Source organism: Gadus morhua, chromosome 17, assembly GCF_902167405.1.
Source record: "Gadus morhua chromosome 17, gadMor3.0, whole genome shotgun sequence".
In the NCBI taxonomy this organism is placed as follows: Eukaryota; Metazoa; Chordata; class Actinopteri; order Gadiformes; family Gadidae; genus Gadus; species Gadus morhua.
The window spans coordinates 18761193-18775770 of NC_044064.1; the positions used below are offsets into that span (position 1 = coordinate 18761193).

At 44.9% G+C, this 14578-nt stretch overlaps 1 protein-coding gene and 1 long non-coding RNA gene across 36 annotated transcripts in view; one reads left to right on the forward strand and one right to left on the reverse strand.

Annotated features, from left to right (window-relative positions):
• Positions 1-14578, forward strand: part of lrrfip1a (leucine rich repeat (in FLII) interacting protein 1a) — a 40451-nt gene that overhangs the window by 8033 nt on the left and 17840 nt on the right. For 17 of the 35 annotated variants that reach the window (XM_030338974.1, XM_030338975.1, XM_030338938.1 and 14 more), the window contains exons 2-6: positions 7032-7118; positions 10876-10893; positions 11299-11370; positions 12267-12308; positions 12917-12967. In XM_030338974.1, coding sequence (XP_030194834.1) covers positions 7032-7118; positions 10876-10893; positions 11299-11370; positions 12267-12308; positions 12917-12967 — 270 coding nt within the window. Of the gene's footprint in view, positions 1-7031; positions 7119-7892; positions 8423-10875; positions 10894-11298; positions 11371-12266; positions 12309-12916; positions 12968-14578 lie in introns of those variants that run through there. The other 18 variants (XM_030338949.1, XM_030338953.1, XM_030338954.1 and 15 more) reach the window with 8 other exon arrangements.
• Positions 144-5196, reverse strand: LOC115529853 (uncharacterized). The gene is made up of 2 exons (XR_003973659.1): positions 4804-5196; positions 144-408 (listed from the first exon to the last, which is right to left on the reverse strand). It is a non-coding gene; the product is annotated as an uncharacterized LOC115529853 (long non-coding RNA).

Below are 14578 nucleotides of genomic sequence, written 5' to 3' on the forward strand. Positions count from 1 at the left end.
CTATTCAACTCCATTCACGATTGGTTGCATTGAGGTTTACTGTATATTAACTAGGATACTGCTTTCTGCCCTGGACCTTACTGTGCAAAACAGTTATGTTACTGCTTGAGAAGCCGGGTGATAAACAAAATAAACCTGGATCCTTCGTGAAAGTGGCAAGAACAAAAAACAAACATTAAGATTAAATCCTTGAGATCTGTTTTATGTTTTCACTGAATCATGGTTGTGTAACTTCCTCTGGCTTATTACCCCATCATGCTTCAGTTGAACGTAATTTCAACTTGCAACATCTGTTGCTGCTACAACCTGCAACAAATCTACTATCTACAAATAAAAAATAAAAAAAAGACTATGGATGGGGAATGTCATGGTTCTGGTCCATTGAATGTGTTTCTCATCTCACTTTACCTACTGCCACCAGCAGGTGGTTTTATGAGTGCTGTGGTTTGTAGATTGCTCTAAAGACCTGGTAGAAGCCATTGAGGCTGTGTAACGTTCTGGAATAATGTGTCACTCCAAGTTGCCATGTAGCATTCCAGGTTTCATGGTGTGGACTTGCATCCAAAACCAAGTTTCCTCTCTTGATGTCTATTTCTAGAAAAAGCCTGAAGGACAACATTTATTTTCCTCCTCCTTGCCTCAAATGGCCTTCCCATCTGCTTGTCCCCGAGGCTCTGAAATGTTCTGAGCTGCTGCTAGCGTTTGTGGTTGTGTTGGAGGGAAGTGGAGGTTATTGCTGGTGAACTGACAGTTGGCCTCTTAGCATTCAACAGGGAGCCAACAGGAGGCATGGTGCGACGGTTGCCTTTATTGTATGGGCTTGGGATTTTGCTATTCATATCGCCACACACTGTTTAAGAGTGTATGGATACCAAAGTGTACTCTGGTACACTGGAGGGCTGGAGGGCTGGGCTGGAGAGCGGGGGGCCATCGTACCTCATGTGACAACACCCTAAGGGACCAATGTTCATTTCCTGTCAGCTTTATCTGCATCCTCTTCTACAAAGTAACAGCGCAACAATGTTGTCACGCCTTGAATGATTAATGTATATGTGACATACATATTTCTGTTTCACTGTAAAGCTCAAAGCATGCGGCTGTGTCAGGATACACGCAAAATATTTTCTTTTAATCATCCAGAGCTTTAGCTGTTAAATTATGATTTATATTAGATTTTTTGGGTCGTGCTGCAGCCGGCATTCGTGCTCATAAAGGGTTATGAACAGAATATTTCAATATAAGAATTGACTTGAAAGGGACTGTGAATAATTACTCTTTTAGTGATCTTGCTCTCGCTTATTTGTTGACATTTCTTAAAAAATGGCTTATTTTCAAGTCACACTTTTCAATCTCCTTTTTTAATCTCTGTTGTGTCGGTCATGTCCTCTTGGTGTGGGTCAATTAAAGATTTCTTGCAGCCACACCCTTGCATCGGAAATTACACAATTACTTGTGTAATTGTTTTTGTGTGTGTTTCAAAATAGGGCGAGGCCTTATTTGGCCACAGTGTTGCATTTAGCCCTCAATCAACGTTTGATTGTTCAGGAAAGTTTTTCTCTTTCTAGTTATTCAGAATACGCCTTCCTTTCACTTCCTCCCAACAGAAGAATTGTTAATTCTGTCCCCATGTCATTCTTTTGAGATCTGTCGGCACTCGCTGGCCGTTCAAGCAGTCTGCTGTATCAGCACCACTAACTGCCACTCAGGGCGTGGGAAGGGGAGACCGCAGGGCTCTGGATAGACTTCTGATGCTCTGGCTTCACTTCCGCTCGTGCATTTCCTGTGTCCAACAGGAAGCTGGTGGGGCAGCAGCCAGGCGTTCCAGAGTGCCTTGTATCATGATACATTGTTCACAGAGTACATTATATCATTACATAGTGCATGAAACACTGCGTGCATTGCATTGTACATAGTTCATGAAGTCATGAGTCAACAGTCTCTATTTAGGAAGGAAACGGCATACAATGTTCTACATTACAACATTTATTTTAACAGTTTAGCATTGTAGCTTGATGACTTTCACTGATAACTACAATGGTAATTGTATCATAATCCATTGCTAACGATATGAGGTGTACCAAATTGTTTTGTTATTATGATTCCTTATGAGTTATTAAGGCCATAATAATTGCATGCAAACACACACACATAAACGCAGATAGAAAAGACATAACATGATCTCAAGGTGCACTTGGTAGAAAAATGATGTGCAGCCATTTTCCTCTGGGTCCAACCTTCGATCAACAGCTAAGGTGACCCGAGGGTCTCTTCCAAACGTGGGACAACTGACCTGTTTCCTGTGAGGATCAACAAGCTATTGAATCTTTTCTGAATTAGCAGAGCTATGATTGACCCCCCCCCCCCCCCCCCCCCAAGCCCATATAGGGCATTATAAATAGCTGTAGAGAAGGGAGGGGAGAGAAAAAAAGAGTGGAGAATGTGTTCATTTGGCCCAGTTTAGGTGTGGTGCTTGTGTGGTGCAGTCAGGTAGCGTGGCATACAGGTGCACCATGGACGCCAGGGTAGAGGAGACTGGATTCCACATGCTGACGGTCAGCGACATTATGGTGTACTTTGACCACTGCAAGAAGGTACTGCTTTACTGTGCTCTCGCTTCATACTGCATGGATCTTATGGTTTTGACGTATCGCGCGTGACGCATGTATGATGTGTGGTAGGGCTGAACGATCTATCGTTTTCGACCGAAAATCGCGATCTCAATCATTACGATTTTGGGATCGTCAAAGCTGCGTTTTTTTTTTTTTTTTTTTTTTTTTTTTTTTTTTTTTTTATTATTTTACAAAAGTGCAATTATTTTGATGCTGATGAGCCATTGAAGCAATTTTAATTAAGAAAGAGGGCTCCGTTTTTATTTGACTTTTTTGGTTGTTGTTTCTTAGGTACTTGAATAAACAGTCTTGCATTTGAAATCTGTTGCCAGCAGTTTTCATTATTGCATTACCTTAATGGAATTCATTGGTTATATTAATTTATACTGATACTTGATTTAAAGAAAATAAATCGTGGTTGAAATCGAAACCGCAATCTCTACCAGAAAAATCGCAATTTCAATTTTTTCTTAAAATCGTTCAGCCCTAATGTGTGGCATCTAGGAGAAATAAACAGGTTTAACTTGCATGAAGCAAACCATCACTTGTAGAACCATGCCGGATATCGATTCAGGGCTCTATTCAGAGGCAGTGGCGCACTCCTCTGGTGCCCGGTCTGCTGGCTCTATCCCTGCTCCCTGCCCGGAGAGTACCGGTGTACCTATTCACAAAAGAAGCTTGTAAGGGGTTATTACTTTACCTGGTTGACCTCTCTGCAGCTGGATGAACCGGTGAGTGAATGAATGAATGAATGAATGAATGAATGCATTTTTATTGGTCGTAACCAAAGGTTGGGGGCTTCAGCTTATATCAAGCCCCCCCATCTCACATTTAGTACAAACAAGTGTCATGCAGTGTGTTTGCATATACACTTGTATACACTTGCCTACATATATACCTACATACATGCCTACATATACCCAAAAGGGGCAATACTTATATCCAGTACATTTCCACCATAAGATGGATAATATCCAAATAATGATGAGAACCATAATGAGAATAACGATGATCATCTTCATCATCATCACCATTATCAACATTATCATAGAGTGCTACAACTCAATGTCTGTACTTATCTAGTTTCATGTCTTTGAAGAACCCTTTTTTAAATTTGAAGACATTCTTTCTCCACTTTTCTACTCTCTCTAAACATGGTTTGTATCTTAGGCGTATGTAGGTTATTACAAGCTTTATACAGTACTAACGCTAACTACTCTGACTTTACTCAACACCCCGATGCTCCTGGCAATTTTGGATCTTACATTGTTTACTTGTGGTTTCCAACTGAATTGAATGTGAGGTATTAATCAGTAAAGTGCTGTATGAATACCAATAACTCCAAAGTTCAGTACTTTCCTGTTATTGTTTGAGTATTTGGCACATGGTGTGCTCCCAACTGACAAACTCCACCCTACTCTGCTTTTTCCAGCCGAGTGAAGCAAGAATGATTGGCTGCTATACATAATATGTGTGTTCTGTGTATCAAGTAGCCTATATTTCAGCACTCTCGTATATAATGTCAACAGTCCTCTGGCAGATCGTTTTCTGGGAAGGAGGGCGGTACAAGTGCCCTATGTTTTGGTTTGTGGGGATGAGTCTGCAATCTGACTTGATGATATGGCTCTTGCTTTCAGATCAATGTCCAAAACACTCGATAACAAGGTGCGTTTCAAATCATTGATTTCAAGTTTAACTGTTCAAGTTTCAATACCCTCCGATGACGGTATACTGGTTCTGGATGAGTCATAAGGGAATGCCTTTGGGGGAAATACATATTCAACGGTTAATAAGCAAATGATCTTCTGAGAAGCCATTAGGGGTTTTCCAGAAGGTAGCTGAGGCCTGGTACCTACAACATGACAGATGCTGAAGTTTTGACGCAGAGAAATATTAAATAAATAATTATGATAACCTTCTTATAATGGCACGGCAGACTCCTCCGCTTCAAAACATTATGGGGAAGACACTTCCTTGAATACATTAAATACCAGTCCAACACATTGGCACATATTTAAATCTCTAGCTGAACTTCAATTGTACAATGTGGTTTTACATTGGACTATATCAAACCTCTTTTCGAAATGTAGTCCCTGTATCTTTTCCTGGCAACTTCTTTCCACTTTCTTTTCAAACTTGAATAATCTCTTTAAATGCAATAAACAAAGTGGTCTACTCACCGAACTGCATTTACCTACTGCCACCAGCAGGTGGTTTTATGAGTGCTGTGGTTTGTAGATTGCTCTAAAGACCTGGTAGAAGCCATTGAGGCTGTGTAACGTTCTGGAATAACGTGTCACTCCAAGTTGCCATGTAGCATTCCAGGTTTCATGGTGAGGCCTTGCATCCAGAACCCAGTTCCCTCTTGATGTCTATTTCTAGAAAAAGTCTACTGGCGTTTACTTTTAATATATACTCTTTAAAAATTACTTTTTTGCAGAAAGCCTTGTTTATGTCATATTATTTTCAATCCTTTGCAGTTGAATTATTCCCTCCCACAAAAGGACAGATGATATTGCATCTTTTTTTAAAAAATGAAGAGCCCACCGTTTACCACACATGGTTGGTGATATAAAGTGTTTGGAAAGGTATTGAGTATCTGGTGAATGAGTTATGTGTGTTGTACAATGACCCATGGGCTCAATATAAGATGTCCATGAACAGAGACACTGGGTTTAAAGTTTAATCTGCGCAAACACAGCATAAAATCTACTACTCATATTGAGTATTTCAACATGCTTTGTACTGTATTATTCCTTTTCCCAATTGACAGCCATGCTGCTCTGTATAAATAGATTGAAACAGTACAGTTTGTCCTTAAGCACAAATTCAGAAACATGGGGATTGCCATGAACCATCATTCAATACCTGTTCAGAACCCAGTCTTTCAGTTAATCAGTCGGCCTCCAGTGAATCGCTCTAAATACTGAGGTTTACTTTATTTTCACATTTTGTTGATGAATGTTTTCGACTTACATTTAAATATTTGTTAATTAGTGAGTTAATATGAGTTAATTACTGTTCTTCAAGGGCATGTTGCTTGTTCCTGATTGGCTTAGATTTGTGCCATGTGACCCATGGCACAAATCTAAGCGACGCAATCCTAATATTTTCTATGGTAAGATGTAACAATAAATCTTATTGAGCAATAATGGGCGTTCAAGAGTTTGGCTTATTTTTCAGTTCTCAGACTCCTCACTGACAGTTGAACAATGTTTACGCTAATTTATAGCTAGCCTTGTTTACTCAGATCCACTCCAGACCTCTTCAGGTCGGCTCTCTTCGGCTTCATTACACCATCGCTCCTTCCTCGGGTGACGAGGCTTTTTGGGTCGTCACGTCGTTTCCTGACTGCACAATAGCATTTAATTTGTCCTTTTTAAGAGATGAAACTCAATGAACTTCTGGAACAGCCAGCAGCCGAGGAGAACACAGGGAAGGGATGTAAAGTAGTTTAGGAAGCTTTGAAAACACTGAGAATCAAGATGTCCTCAAGAAGACTGTCCTCCCGTGGGCACAATGTTTGAGGGAATGATGACAGAGTTTAAAGAGTTGGGAGATAACAGGCTTTACAGGCCATGGAAGCTCCTCTGAAGATCTTGGTCGTGGCATGAATGTAGATACATGGGTGGTTTAATTAGAGTGTGAAACTAAAGTCTGTTGTGCTCTTGAATCTTTAACCTTATCATTACGATCTTCCTGTTTTATTTGAGAGCCAGATCAAAATAGATAATAATATATATTGTGTGGGTGTGTTTGTGTTCCCTATGTAACAAATGGGCCGTGCCCATGGGGCGGTCATGTCCCATAACAGTGATGTATCGGCCTCAGAGCCCCGCAGACGGGAAGGAAGCGATTATGGACACGTATGAGGCTGTCTGAGAGGTCACTTTGCCCTCTGCTGAGGGGGGCCTGGGCAAATAACCTAGAGAAATATACATTTATCTACATCGGTCCATCCTAACAATCAACCATCAGCCGGTCATCACTGGTCTGGTCGTCTGTGTGTCCCACACGCTCAGACTGTCGGACGCATGCACACACCTTCAAGAGTGCATGAAGTGATGCATGAGTTCAGTCATGATACTGGAGTAGGAGGAGGGCGGAAGTAGCTCAGGTGGAAGACTGGGTGACTGGTAACCTGAAGGATGCTAGTTCAATCCCTGGCTCCTCCTGGCAGAGTGTCGAGGTGTCCCTGAGCAAGACTGACCAGCTGGCCGTCGCCCTGCATGGTTGACTCTGCCTTCAATGTGTGAATTAATTAATGGTTGAAAGTCGCTTTGGATAAAAGCGAAATCAGCAAAATCCACTAAATGTAAATGTATGCATTAAGAAGACAAAATGACCAAACAGATTTGATCTAATTCCACTGAAGTACTGAAATGAGCTGATGGGTCTCTCTTTCCCCTTCTCCCCCTGCAGGCTGAGGCCCGGCTAGCAGCTAAGAGAGCAGCCAGGGCCGAGGCCAGAGAGATCCGCATGAAGGAGCTGGAGCGACAACAGAAGGAGGTACACGGAACACACACACGCGCACGCACACGCACACTCTGAAGGACCAGACAGAGCCCTGAGTTCACTTGATCAAGAACAGTAAATCGTTGATCACAGAGGAATGTCTTTCCAAAGTATACCTGTAGAAACAAAATGACTTCAAACTCTAAATATTCAACAATATCAGAGTATCCAAATATTAATAGTTGAATCCTGTTGATATTAGACGATGATGTGTTTAAATTGAGTTGATTTACAAGTTTACTAGAGTGTGGCGTCTCAGGTCAACTGGGTTGGACCCTTTCCAGAGAAAACAAGTCAATGTAAACATGATGCTGTCCTCATGAATAAGTGAGAGGGGTGAGTTGGTGCTATAGCGTTCGCCCTCGAGAGTTCAAGCATGCCAGTTGTTTTAACACAGGACGGGGCCGTCGGACGGACCGCAAAACAGCCAGTGAAGCCCCTTCTAGTGAAGCCCCTTCCAGGGGTCATTACAGCAGTGCTTCACAGCACAATAAGAGAGCAGAGTGCTCATCAAACACCAGTCTCTGTCATTACGTTAAATCCTTTTTGGACAGGGGTCCTTTTAATGATGATGTCATTGTGCATTGTGACCATAATCCATCTGCAGCTCAGAATGTGCCTAAAAAGCTCCAGGGAGATCTCTTATCTTTAAGGGGACACACACACACACACACACACACACACACACACACACACACACACACACACACACACACACACACACACACACACACACACACACACACACACACACACACACACACACACACACACACACGCCATACTTACCAGATTAGCGGTCAGCATTAAGCCCATTCTGGAAAAAGGGTGTGTGTGAGTGCACGCACAGACTACTTTAAAGCCTTTAGCCAAGTTCCAAAGTAGCTTAGGTTAGCCTGGCAGGAGCCTCCGGCGCACCGTCCTAGCAGTGTTGTTGTTGACATGTAGCGATGGGTTCCTGCGCTCCCAGACGTCGTAGCCCAGTTCCACTCTTGGACGAGCATGCGGACCCCTGGATATAAACGGCAGGTCGGCCGCTAGCTCTGTAGCGAAACAAACCGGTAGCAGCAGCCCCCGGAGCGCGGAGACCGGGACCGATGAGACCCTCCGTGGGGAGACCCTCGTGGCTACATGAGAGGCTGTTGACCCGGCCCCTCCACAGCCCCTGGGAGCCCCCAGCCCGGAATGACCAGCGAGCAGACCCCCTGAGGGCGGTCGGCATGGCGGGCCGACGGCTGGCCGGGAGGGGGGTCCGCGCGGCCCTGGGGGGACGGACCCCCGCTCTGAGGGGCGGCAGGGTGAGTGGGCCCTGGGCTAACGGGTAGCAGGTTGTGTAACTGGTGTTATCGGCGAGGTCCCGGTGACCTGCGGGGCTTTAGCCGCGCTGGCTGTCAGTGCTAAAGGTTGCTCGCTAATTGGCTGACTAGACACACAGCGAGGCTGAGGAGGGCAGACTGGGACTGCTAGGTCCAGTGTCGAGGTGTCTCTGAGCAAGACGCCTCCCTCGTATTGCATGGTTGACTCCGCCGTCTGTTTGTGGATGTTCCTTATGAATAGGTGAATGTTAGGCAGGATTGTAAAGTGCTTTGAGTGGCCACTGGTTAGAAAAGCGCTCTCAAATGCAGTCCATTTACCATGTTAGGCAGTACTTTATTTGGACAATTGTAGCAATGAGTTGATTCATAATGAGCATGTTGAAGAGTAGGCAGATGGTGCCACCCGGTAGACGTAGAGAGCTTGAAGCCTGCATTGCATTGGGGAGGACTATGACTAGCTTCTGGTGAGGGTCTGAGATACACAGGTCCTTATTAACAGGTCATTCAATACATGGCCAATGAACACATGATGAGCAAGAGAGGGGGATAACGTAAAATAGTCTGCCATTAAAATATATTACATAGAATTGCATTTACTTTTTATGTTTATGCTGGTAGATTTACCACTGAATGTAGTAAACGTTTGCATCAGTTATTCAAACGTATTTTCTTACTGTGTTTATTGTCCTTCCTAATTTATAAATGAAAATAATGCTAGAGTCGACTGTTTCAAAGCACCCCGACTTCTCCAGTAACTTCCATCAATGTTTTGTTGGCGGGGCAGAAGCCCTTCTGTGGAGGCCAGCAGTAAAACAATCTACCGGGGGAGAGGGCTGTGGATTTCTAGAAATAGATCCGCCAGTCCACTGGGTCACCAGTGAAAATATGTCATCTTCTCTTGGAACAAAGAGGTCGACTGAAAACAGATTTATGGAGGCTGGACTTGCCAAAGCTGCAAAACTGTATGAGAATGGTTCATGGGTCAGGGGACTTTGGGGAGGGCGGTTAAATGTGGATGAGAACACGGAGGTCATTACTCCGGCTATAAATGTTGGCTGATCACTATTAATACGGAGGCATTGGAACGGACACAGGGAGGACTTTGGGGCCTGTGGCGAGCGTCAAGGCAGAAGCGCTTTATCTATCAATAATGATCTGCTGATCAACCCCGCCCGCCCCCCTGAAAGATCTGGAGGCTAAGCTGACTCCACTGATTAACACAGACAGCTGCTGGACCATTAATTATACCATGCCTGCTGAAGGATTAATCTATCTTTATCCCTGTATTTGTTAATGTTCAGATCCGTTCTGATTTAGATGTTGCACTTTCCTTATGTGGTCGTTGGCTCTTGTCTGAATGCTTAACGATGGCATTCTTTCGAAGAAGTCATTGCTGTGACCAGTGTGGTTTGGATTTGTTTACGCGCAGGAAAATGATCCCCGCAAACTGAGTTTGCTTCTCACGGGTCCTCAGGTGGTTAGTCTTCATGGAAACGGGAATACCTGCTGCCGCTGGCAAGCGGCCACCATCGCCAACCTGACAGTGGGACATGGCATTGAAAAACCTTTGTTACCTCGTCAACCCACGATGCTAAGGTCTCCGCTCCACTGAGCCGAAACTAACGCCGCTACTCTCCGAGTCCGGACCTCAGGAAGCACTCAGGTGTCCTGGGGTTTAACCCCTTAAAGGGTGGGAAAAGCCCCTAATCTCGTGTGCTGTCAAATGTGTATTTTTATTTTGTAAATGGGTGACGGTTATTTGTAAACGGTCTTCCAGAGTGGTCGTTTTTATTGACTGCCCACCGCGCCTATCCAGCGTGACGGGACTATACCCCAGGTACCTCCTATAGGGCCCAAGGTGCCTTCACTGGCTCCTATAGGGCCCACTGTGCTTTCACTGGCTCCAATGGGGCCCAAGGTGCTTTCACTGGCTCCAATGGGGCCCAAGGTGCTTTCACTGGCTCCTATAGGGCCCATGGTGCCTTCACTGGCTCCTAGGGGGCCCAAGGTGCTTTCACTGGCTCCTATAGGGCCCAAGGTGCTTCCACTGGCTCCTAGGGGGCCCAAGGTGCCTTCACTGGCTTCTATGGGGCTCAAGGTGCTTCCACTGGCTCCTATAGGGTCCAAGGTGCTTTCACTGGCTCCTATGGGGCCCAAGGTGCTTTCACTGGCTCTTATAGGGCCCACGGTGCTTCCACTGACTCCTATAGGGCCCACGGTGCTTTCCGAAACCTTTACTCTTCCTGCTCCTCTCAGTTTGTCTGTTTGAGTATTCACATGATCTTCTACTGTCACCTTGTCTTGCTGCTTTTCACATTCCACTGTTTCCAGCTGTTTACATGAAGGGTCTGTCTTTGTTCTTTCCCTCTGTCTCTGTTTGGTTGATCCATCCCATCCTGGCCTCTCTCCTCTTCCTCTCCTGTGTTGGTGTGTAGATCTTTCAGGTCCAGAAGGTAGGTCGTCTCCTCCTCCTCCTCCTACCTCTCCTCTTCCGTCCTCCCCAATCCTCCTTTCATCTCCTGTCTATTCATGGTCAAACATGGGTTAAGAGCAGGCATAAAAACGTGTTAAATTGACACAAATGTTCAAACACGTCATTTAGTGCGTTGACATACACTGGACTAAAGGAGATGCAGCTGAAGGCATCTCTCTCCAGTGTGGAGCAGTCTGGAAGGAGTTGAAACATCTCTGCCATACCACATCTCAGCCTTACCACTTCTTCATTCAGCGCCAGCAGATGCTTTATCCAATCAGTGACACTTAAATAACAACTCGCGGCGTTCAGGCCAGGTTGCAGATCCTTTATCTGTTTTATCCTTATGCTCCATAGTATTGATTGTTCTGTTTGCCTGATTCAGAAATATTATGGGCTGGATACCAAATCAGAAGACCGAGGGGACACCAAGTGGGGAAACATTGAACAATGGATGGTACAGTAGTTTCCCCGGCATGGAACCTCCTAACCTCCGGTAGCACGATGACTACAGGCATGATGTTTGTTTTTTCTGAGGCCATTTTTTATGTTTGGAGCCTAGGTATTTGGAACCGTTAGAGGCTTGTGGCCTTTAATAAAAGTTCAAAAGCGCTAGCGATAAGCCACTTATTAAAGTGTCTGTTTGAGGACGTCCTTTTCATTTCCACAACCTTTTGCCCTGTTTTGTTTGCCTGCATGGATTTGTGTCCCTGGTTTTATCTGTCGTGTGCTGAATTAACTCATAGTGAATGGGTATGGTCATCTTGTTACTAACGTTATAATAAGTAAGCTTGGGATTTCTGATTTAACCTTTTGTGACCTGACTAATCAAGTGTTGTTTGAAAGCTAAGACTGAAATACCTGAGTTGTAAGTGTTGATGGATGCCAGACATCACTCCAGTAGAACTGAAATAGCTGCTTAGATAAGAGTCTGGACTCCACTCTGGCTGTGGAGACAAAGACTTTCTCCATACCCACCGCCAGGTGTACATTTCGCCCCTGAGTTTACCATGCTTACTAGCCCTCTGACATCTGAAATTAAATTGCGTCTGCTGCGTGTCTGTTCGGGTTCGACTGGTGCACTCACCGGGGATGTGCTGCATGTTTGTTTGTGTGTTTGAGGAATTGCTGTATACCGTGTGTCTTTGAAGATATCACAATAGCATTGCTGAATAGAATAGAATCGCTGACCCACTTTTGGATGCTGTAGGCTGAGGAATGGCGCCAGCACCCCTGAGCATCAATCAGCCATTTGCATCCTCGCAGACTCAGTGGTTCACCTTCCTGCTTGACCTTTGATCTTTCATCTCTCTTGCCTCCCTTCTTCATCCTGTTGCTTCTTCTACCCTCCAGGAGGACAGTGAGCGCTACTCACGCCCGTCACGGACCACCACGGTTTGTAGCTCTTGCTCTTGCTCTCTCTCTCTCTCTCTCGCTCATGCACTGTTGCTCTCGCTGTCTCTCTCCCACTCTCTGTGTCTCTCTCTCTCCCTCCCCTCTCCATCTCATGGTGAGCGCACAGTGGTGTGAGGCTACAGGGTGTGCCTGAGCACTGTAAGGTTGGCCTTCATGAGTTGACTTGAATTAGTTATTGAATTAATTTTACTGAGATAACAGGACACATTAAGAGGGACGAAGTGTGGATTAATTGTGTTTGCTGTTGGTCCTTCACAAAGCTTAAATCCTTATTTTAAAGTCTGCAAAAATAGTTCATAGCAATAGTTTGCATAATGGAATATATCCATTTTAAACAATTGTAAGGGCTGCGCTTGGACACCGAAAACGTGAGAAGAACTCGAGAAGAAATGGTCATATGGTTCTTATAATATATTCCTAATAATTATGTGTTATGATCTAACTTTTATATGACAGGGCGACATGGGTGCTTGCTACTGCGAGGGAGTTATTTACTCCGTATGTTACCTTGCTTTCAGGTTTGAGTCCTAACCATCCTTCTCTCTCCCCGTCTCTCTCCCCTCTCCCTCTCCCTCCCCCTCTCCCAGCTTTCAGATGAAGATGAACGGATGTCCGTGGGGAGCCTGAGCAGCGTCAGGGTCAGTGGAGTAAAACAAACGCACCCTCATCCTCCACACCACACTTCCTTCAGTCTACCCAGTGGAGTAAAACAAACGCACCCTCACCCTACACACCACACTTCCTTCAGTCTACTCAGTGGTGTAAAACAGACGCACCCTCAACGTCCACACGTCCATTTACTCAACACAATGGCGCTGAAGACGTTGTGGTTATCCTGATGCTCTCATGGTTCTCTCGTCTGTGGTGGACGCCATTGGAGTGTGCGGGGGAGGAGTTAGGCGGTGTGGGATCAACAATTGTTGACCCGTCACCCCGAGATCCTCTCTCACCCCGCTGACCGAACACCCAGCGCTGCCCAGAGGTTGTGGGCATTGCTTGTGGAACCATGTTCCTCTAGGACTGATGGAGCTCTTTTTCTTATCTTTAAGTAAATATCAATGCAGGGCACTATCCTAGCCACCACAACAAACCCCCCCACTTTTGGAAAAGCTATATACCGCCCCAGCCTCCGGTTTTATGCAGACGCCTGACGAAAGAAGTCTGAAAAATGACCTATCCGACTTCAGTCGGATAGGTCATTTTAAAGCTTTGTGGGCAAAGTGTTTGTGCGTCTTTGTCTTTGGCCTCTTCCACACCACGCTGGAGGTTTTGGGTCTGAAAACTCAGTCTTTTAAAACCATCTTCCAGGGAGGAGTTGTATTTTTTAAGTGCAGCCCTTAGGGCGCCTTGTGGACATATAAACCGTAGCAAACGGTGAATGGTGAATGTAAGGCTGGCAATGTTTGATGGGATCTGCCGCGAGTTCCCAGTGTTGTGCCTGTCCGAATCCTCTATGCGCTCCAACGTTATTCATCTGAAGATCCTCCTGCATGGTCCCTGAGGAGGTCGTCTCGTCAGCCTGCCCCTCTTTGGTGGTTATGTTGTGGATTGCACATAACAAGTCGTATGCGGGTGCCTTCTAATCTAACTAATAGTTCAGTACATTGTCAAGTGGAGGAAAAAACTTTTTGGAAAAAACTGTGTCAATTCATGTATCATTTTGTATGCTTTTGGCGCTTGGAAAGACGGTTACATTTTAGAAGGATGTGGATCTGGTTGTTTTGGTGTTACTGTTGAGGTAATATTTTCCAGGTCCTATCTAAATAATTCTAAATGTTCCTGGTTGACCCTGTCTCGTTACCTTGGCCTTATCTGTGATTGGACCCTGAATCAAGGCTTTTAACGTTCATGCACCTCCCAGCTCCACGCCAAACATGGTTATAATGCATGTGATTTAGGATTAAACAAGGAAGAACTGCATTTAATCTAATACCTTTTTCAAGAGAGAGAGAGAGCAAAGGACAGCACCCTAAAAACACGAATGAAGAATAAAACAAATAGGGCATGTGATGTGCAGGAGGCCTGTGTGTTGTCTTTGAGTTTGCTTGGTGATCTGAGTGAAGGAAGCGACACATTAACGAATGTGGCCGGGCTAGCATGAAACCCATTACTTATTAACACACTGCTAGATTCAACAGCAGCCTATGCAGGCTGGAAGCTTGTTTCTTCCCTAGCAGAGCCTCTCCTCAATCCACCATGCCACTCCAACCAATCCCATCCCGTTCATTGGTTCCTCTCTTTCTCTGTCC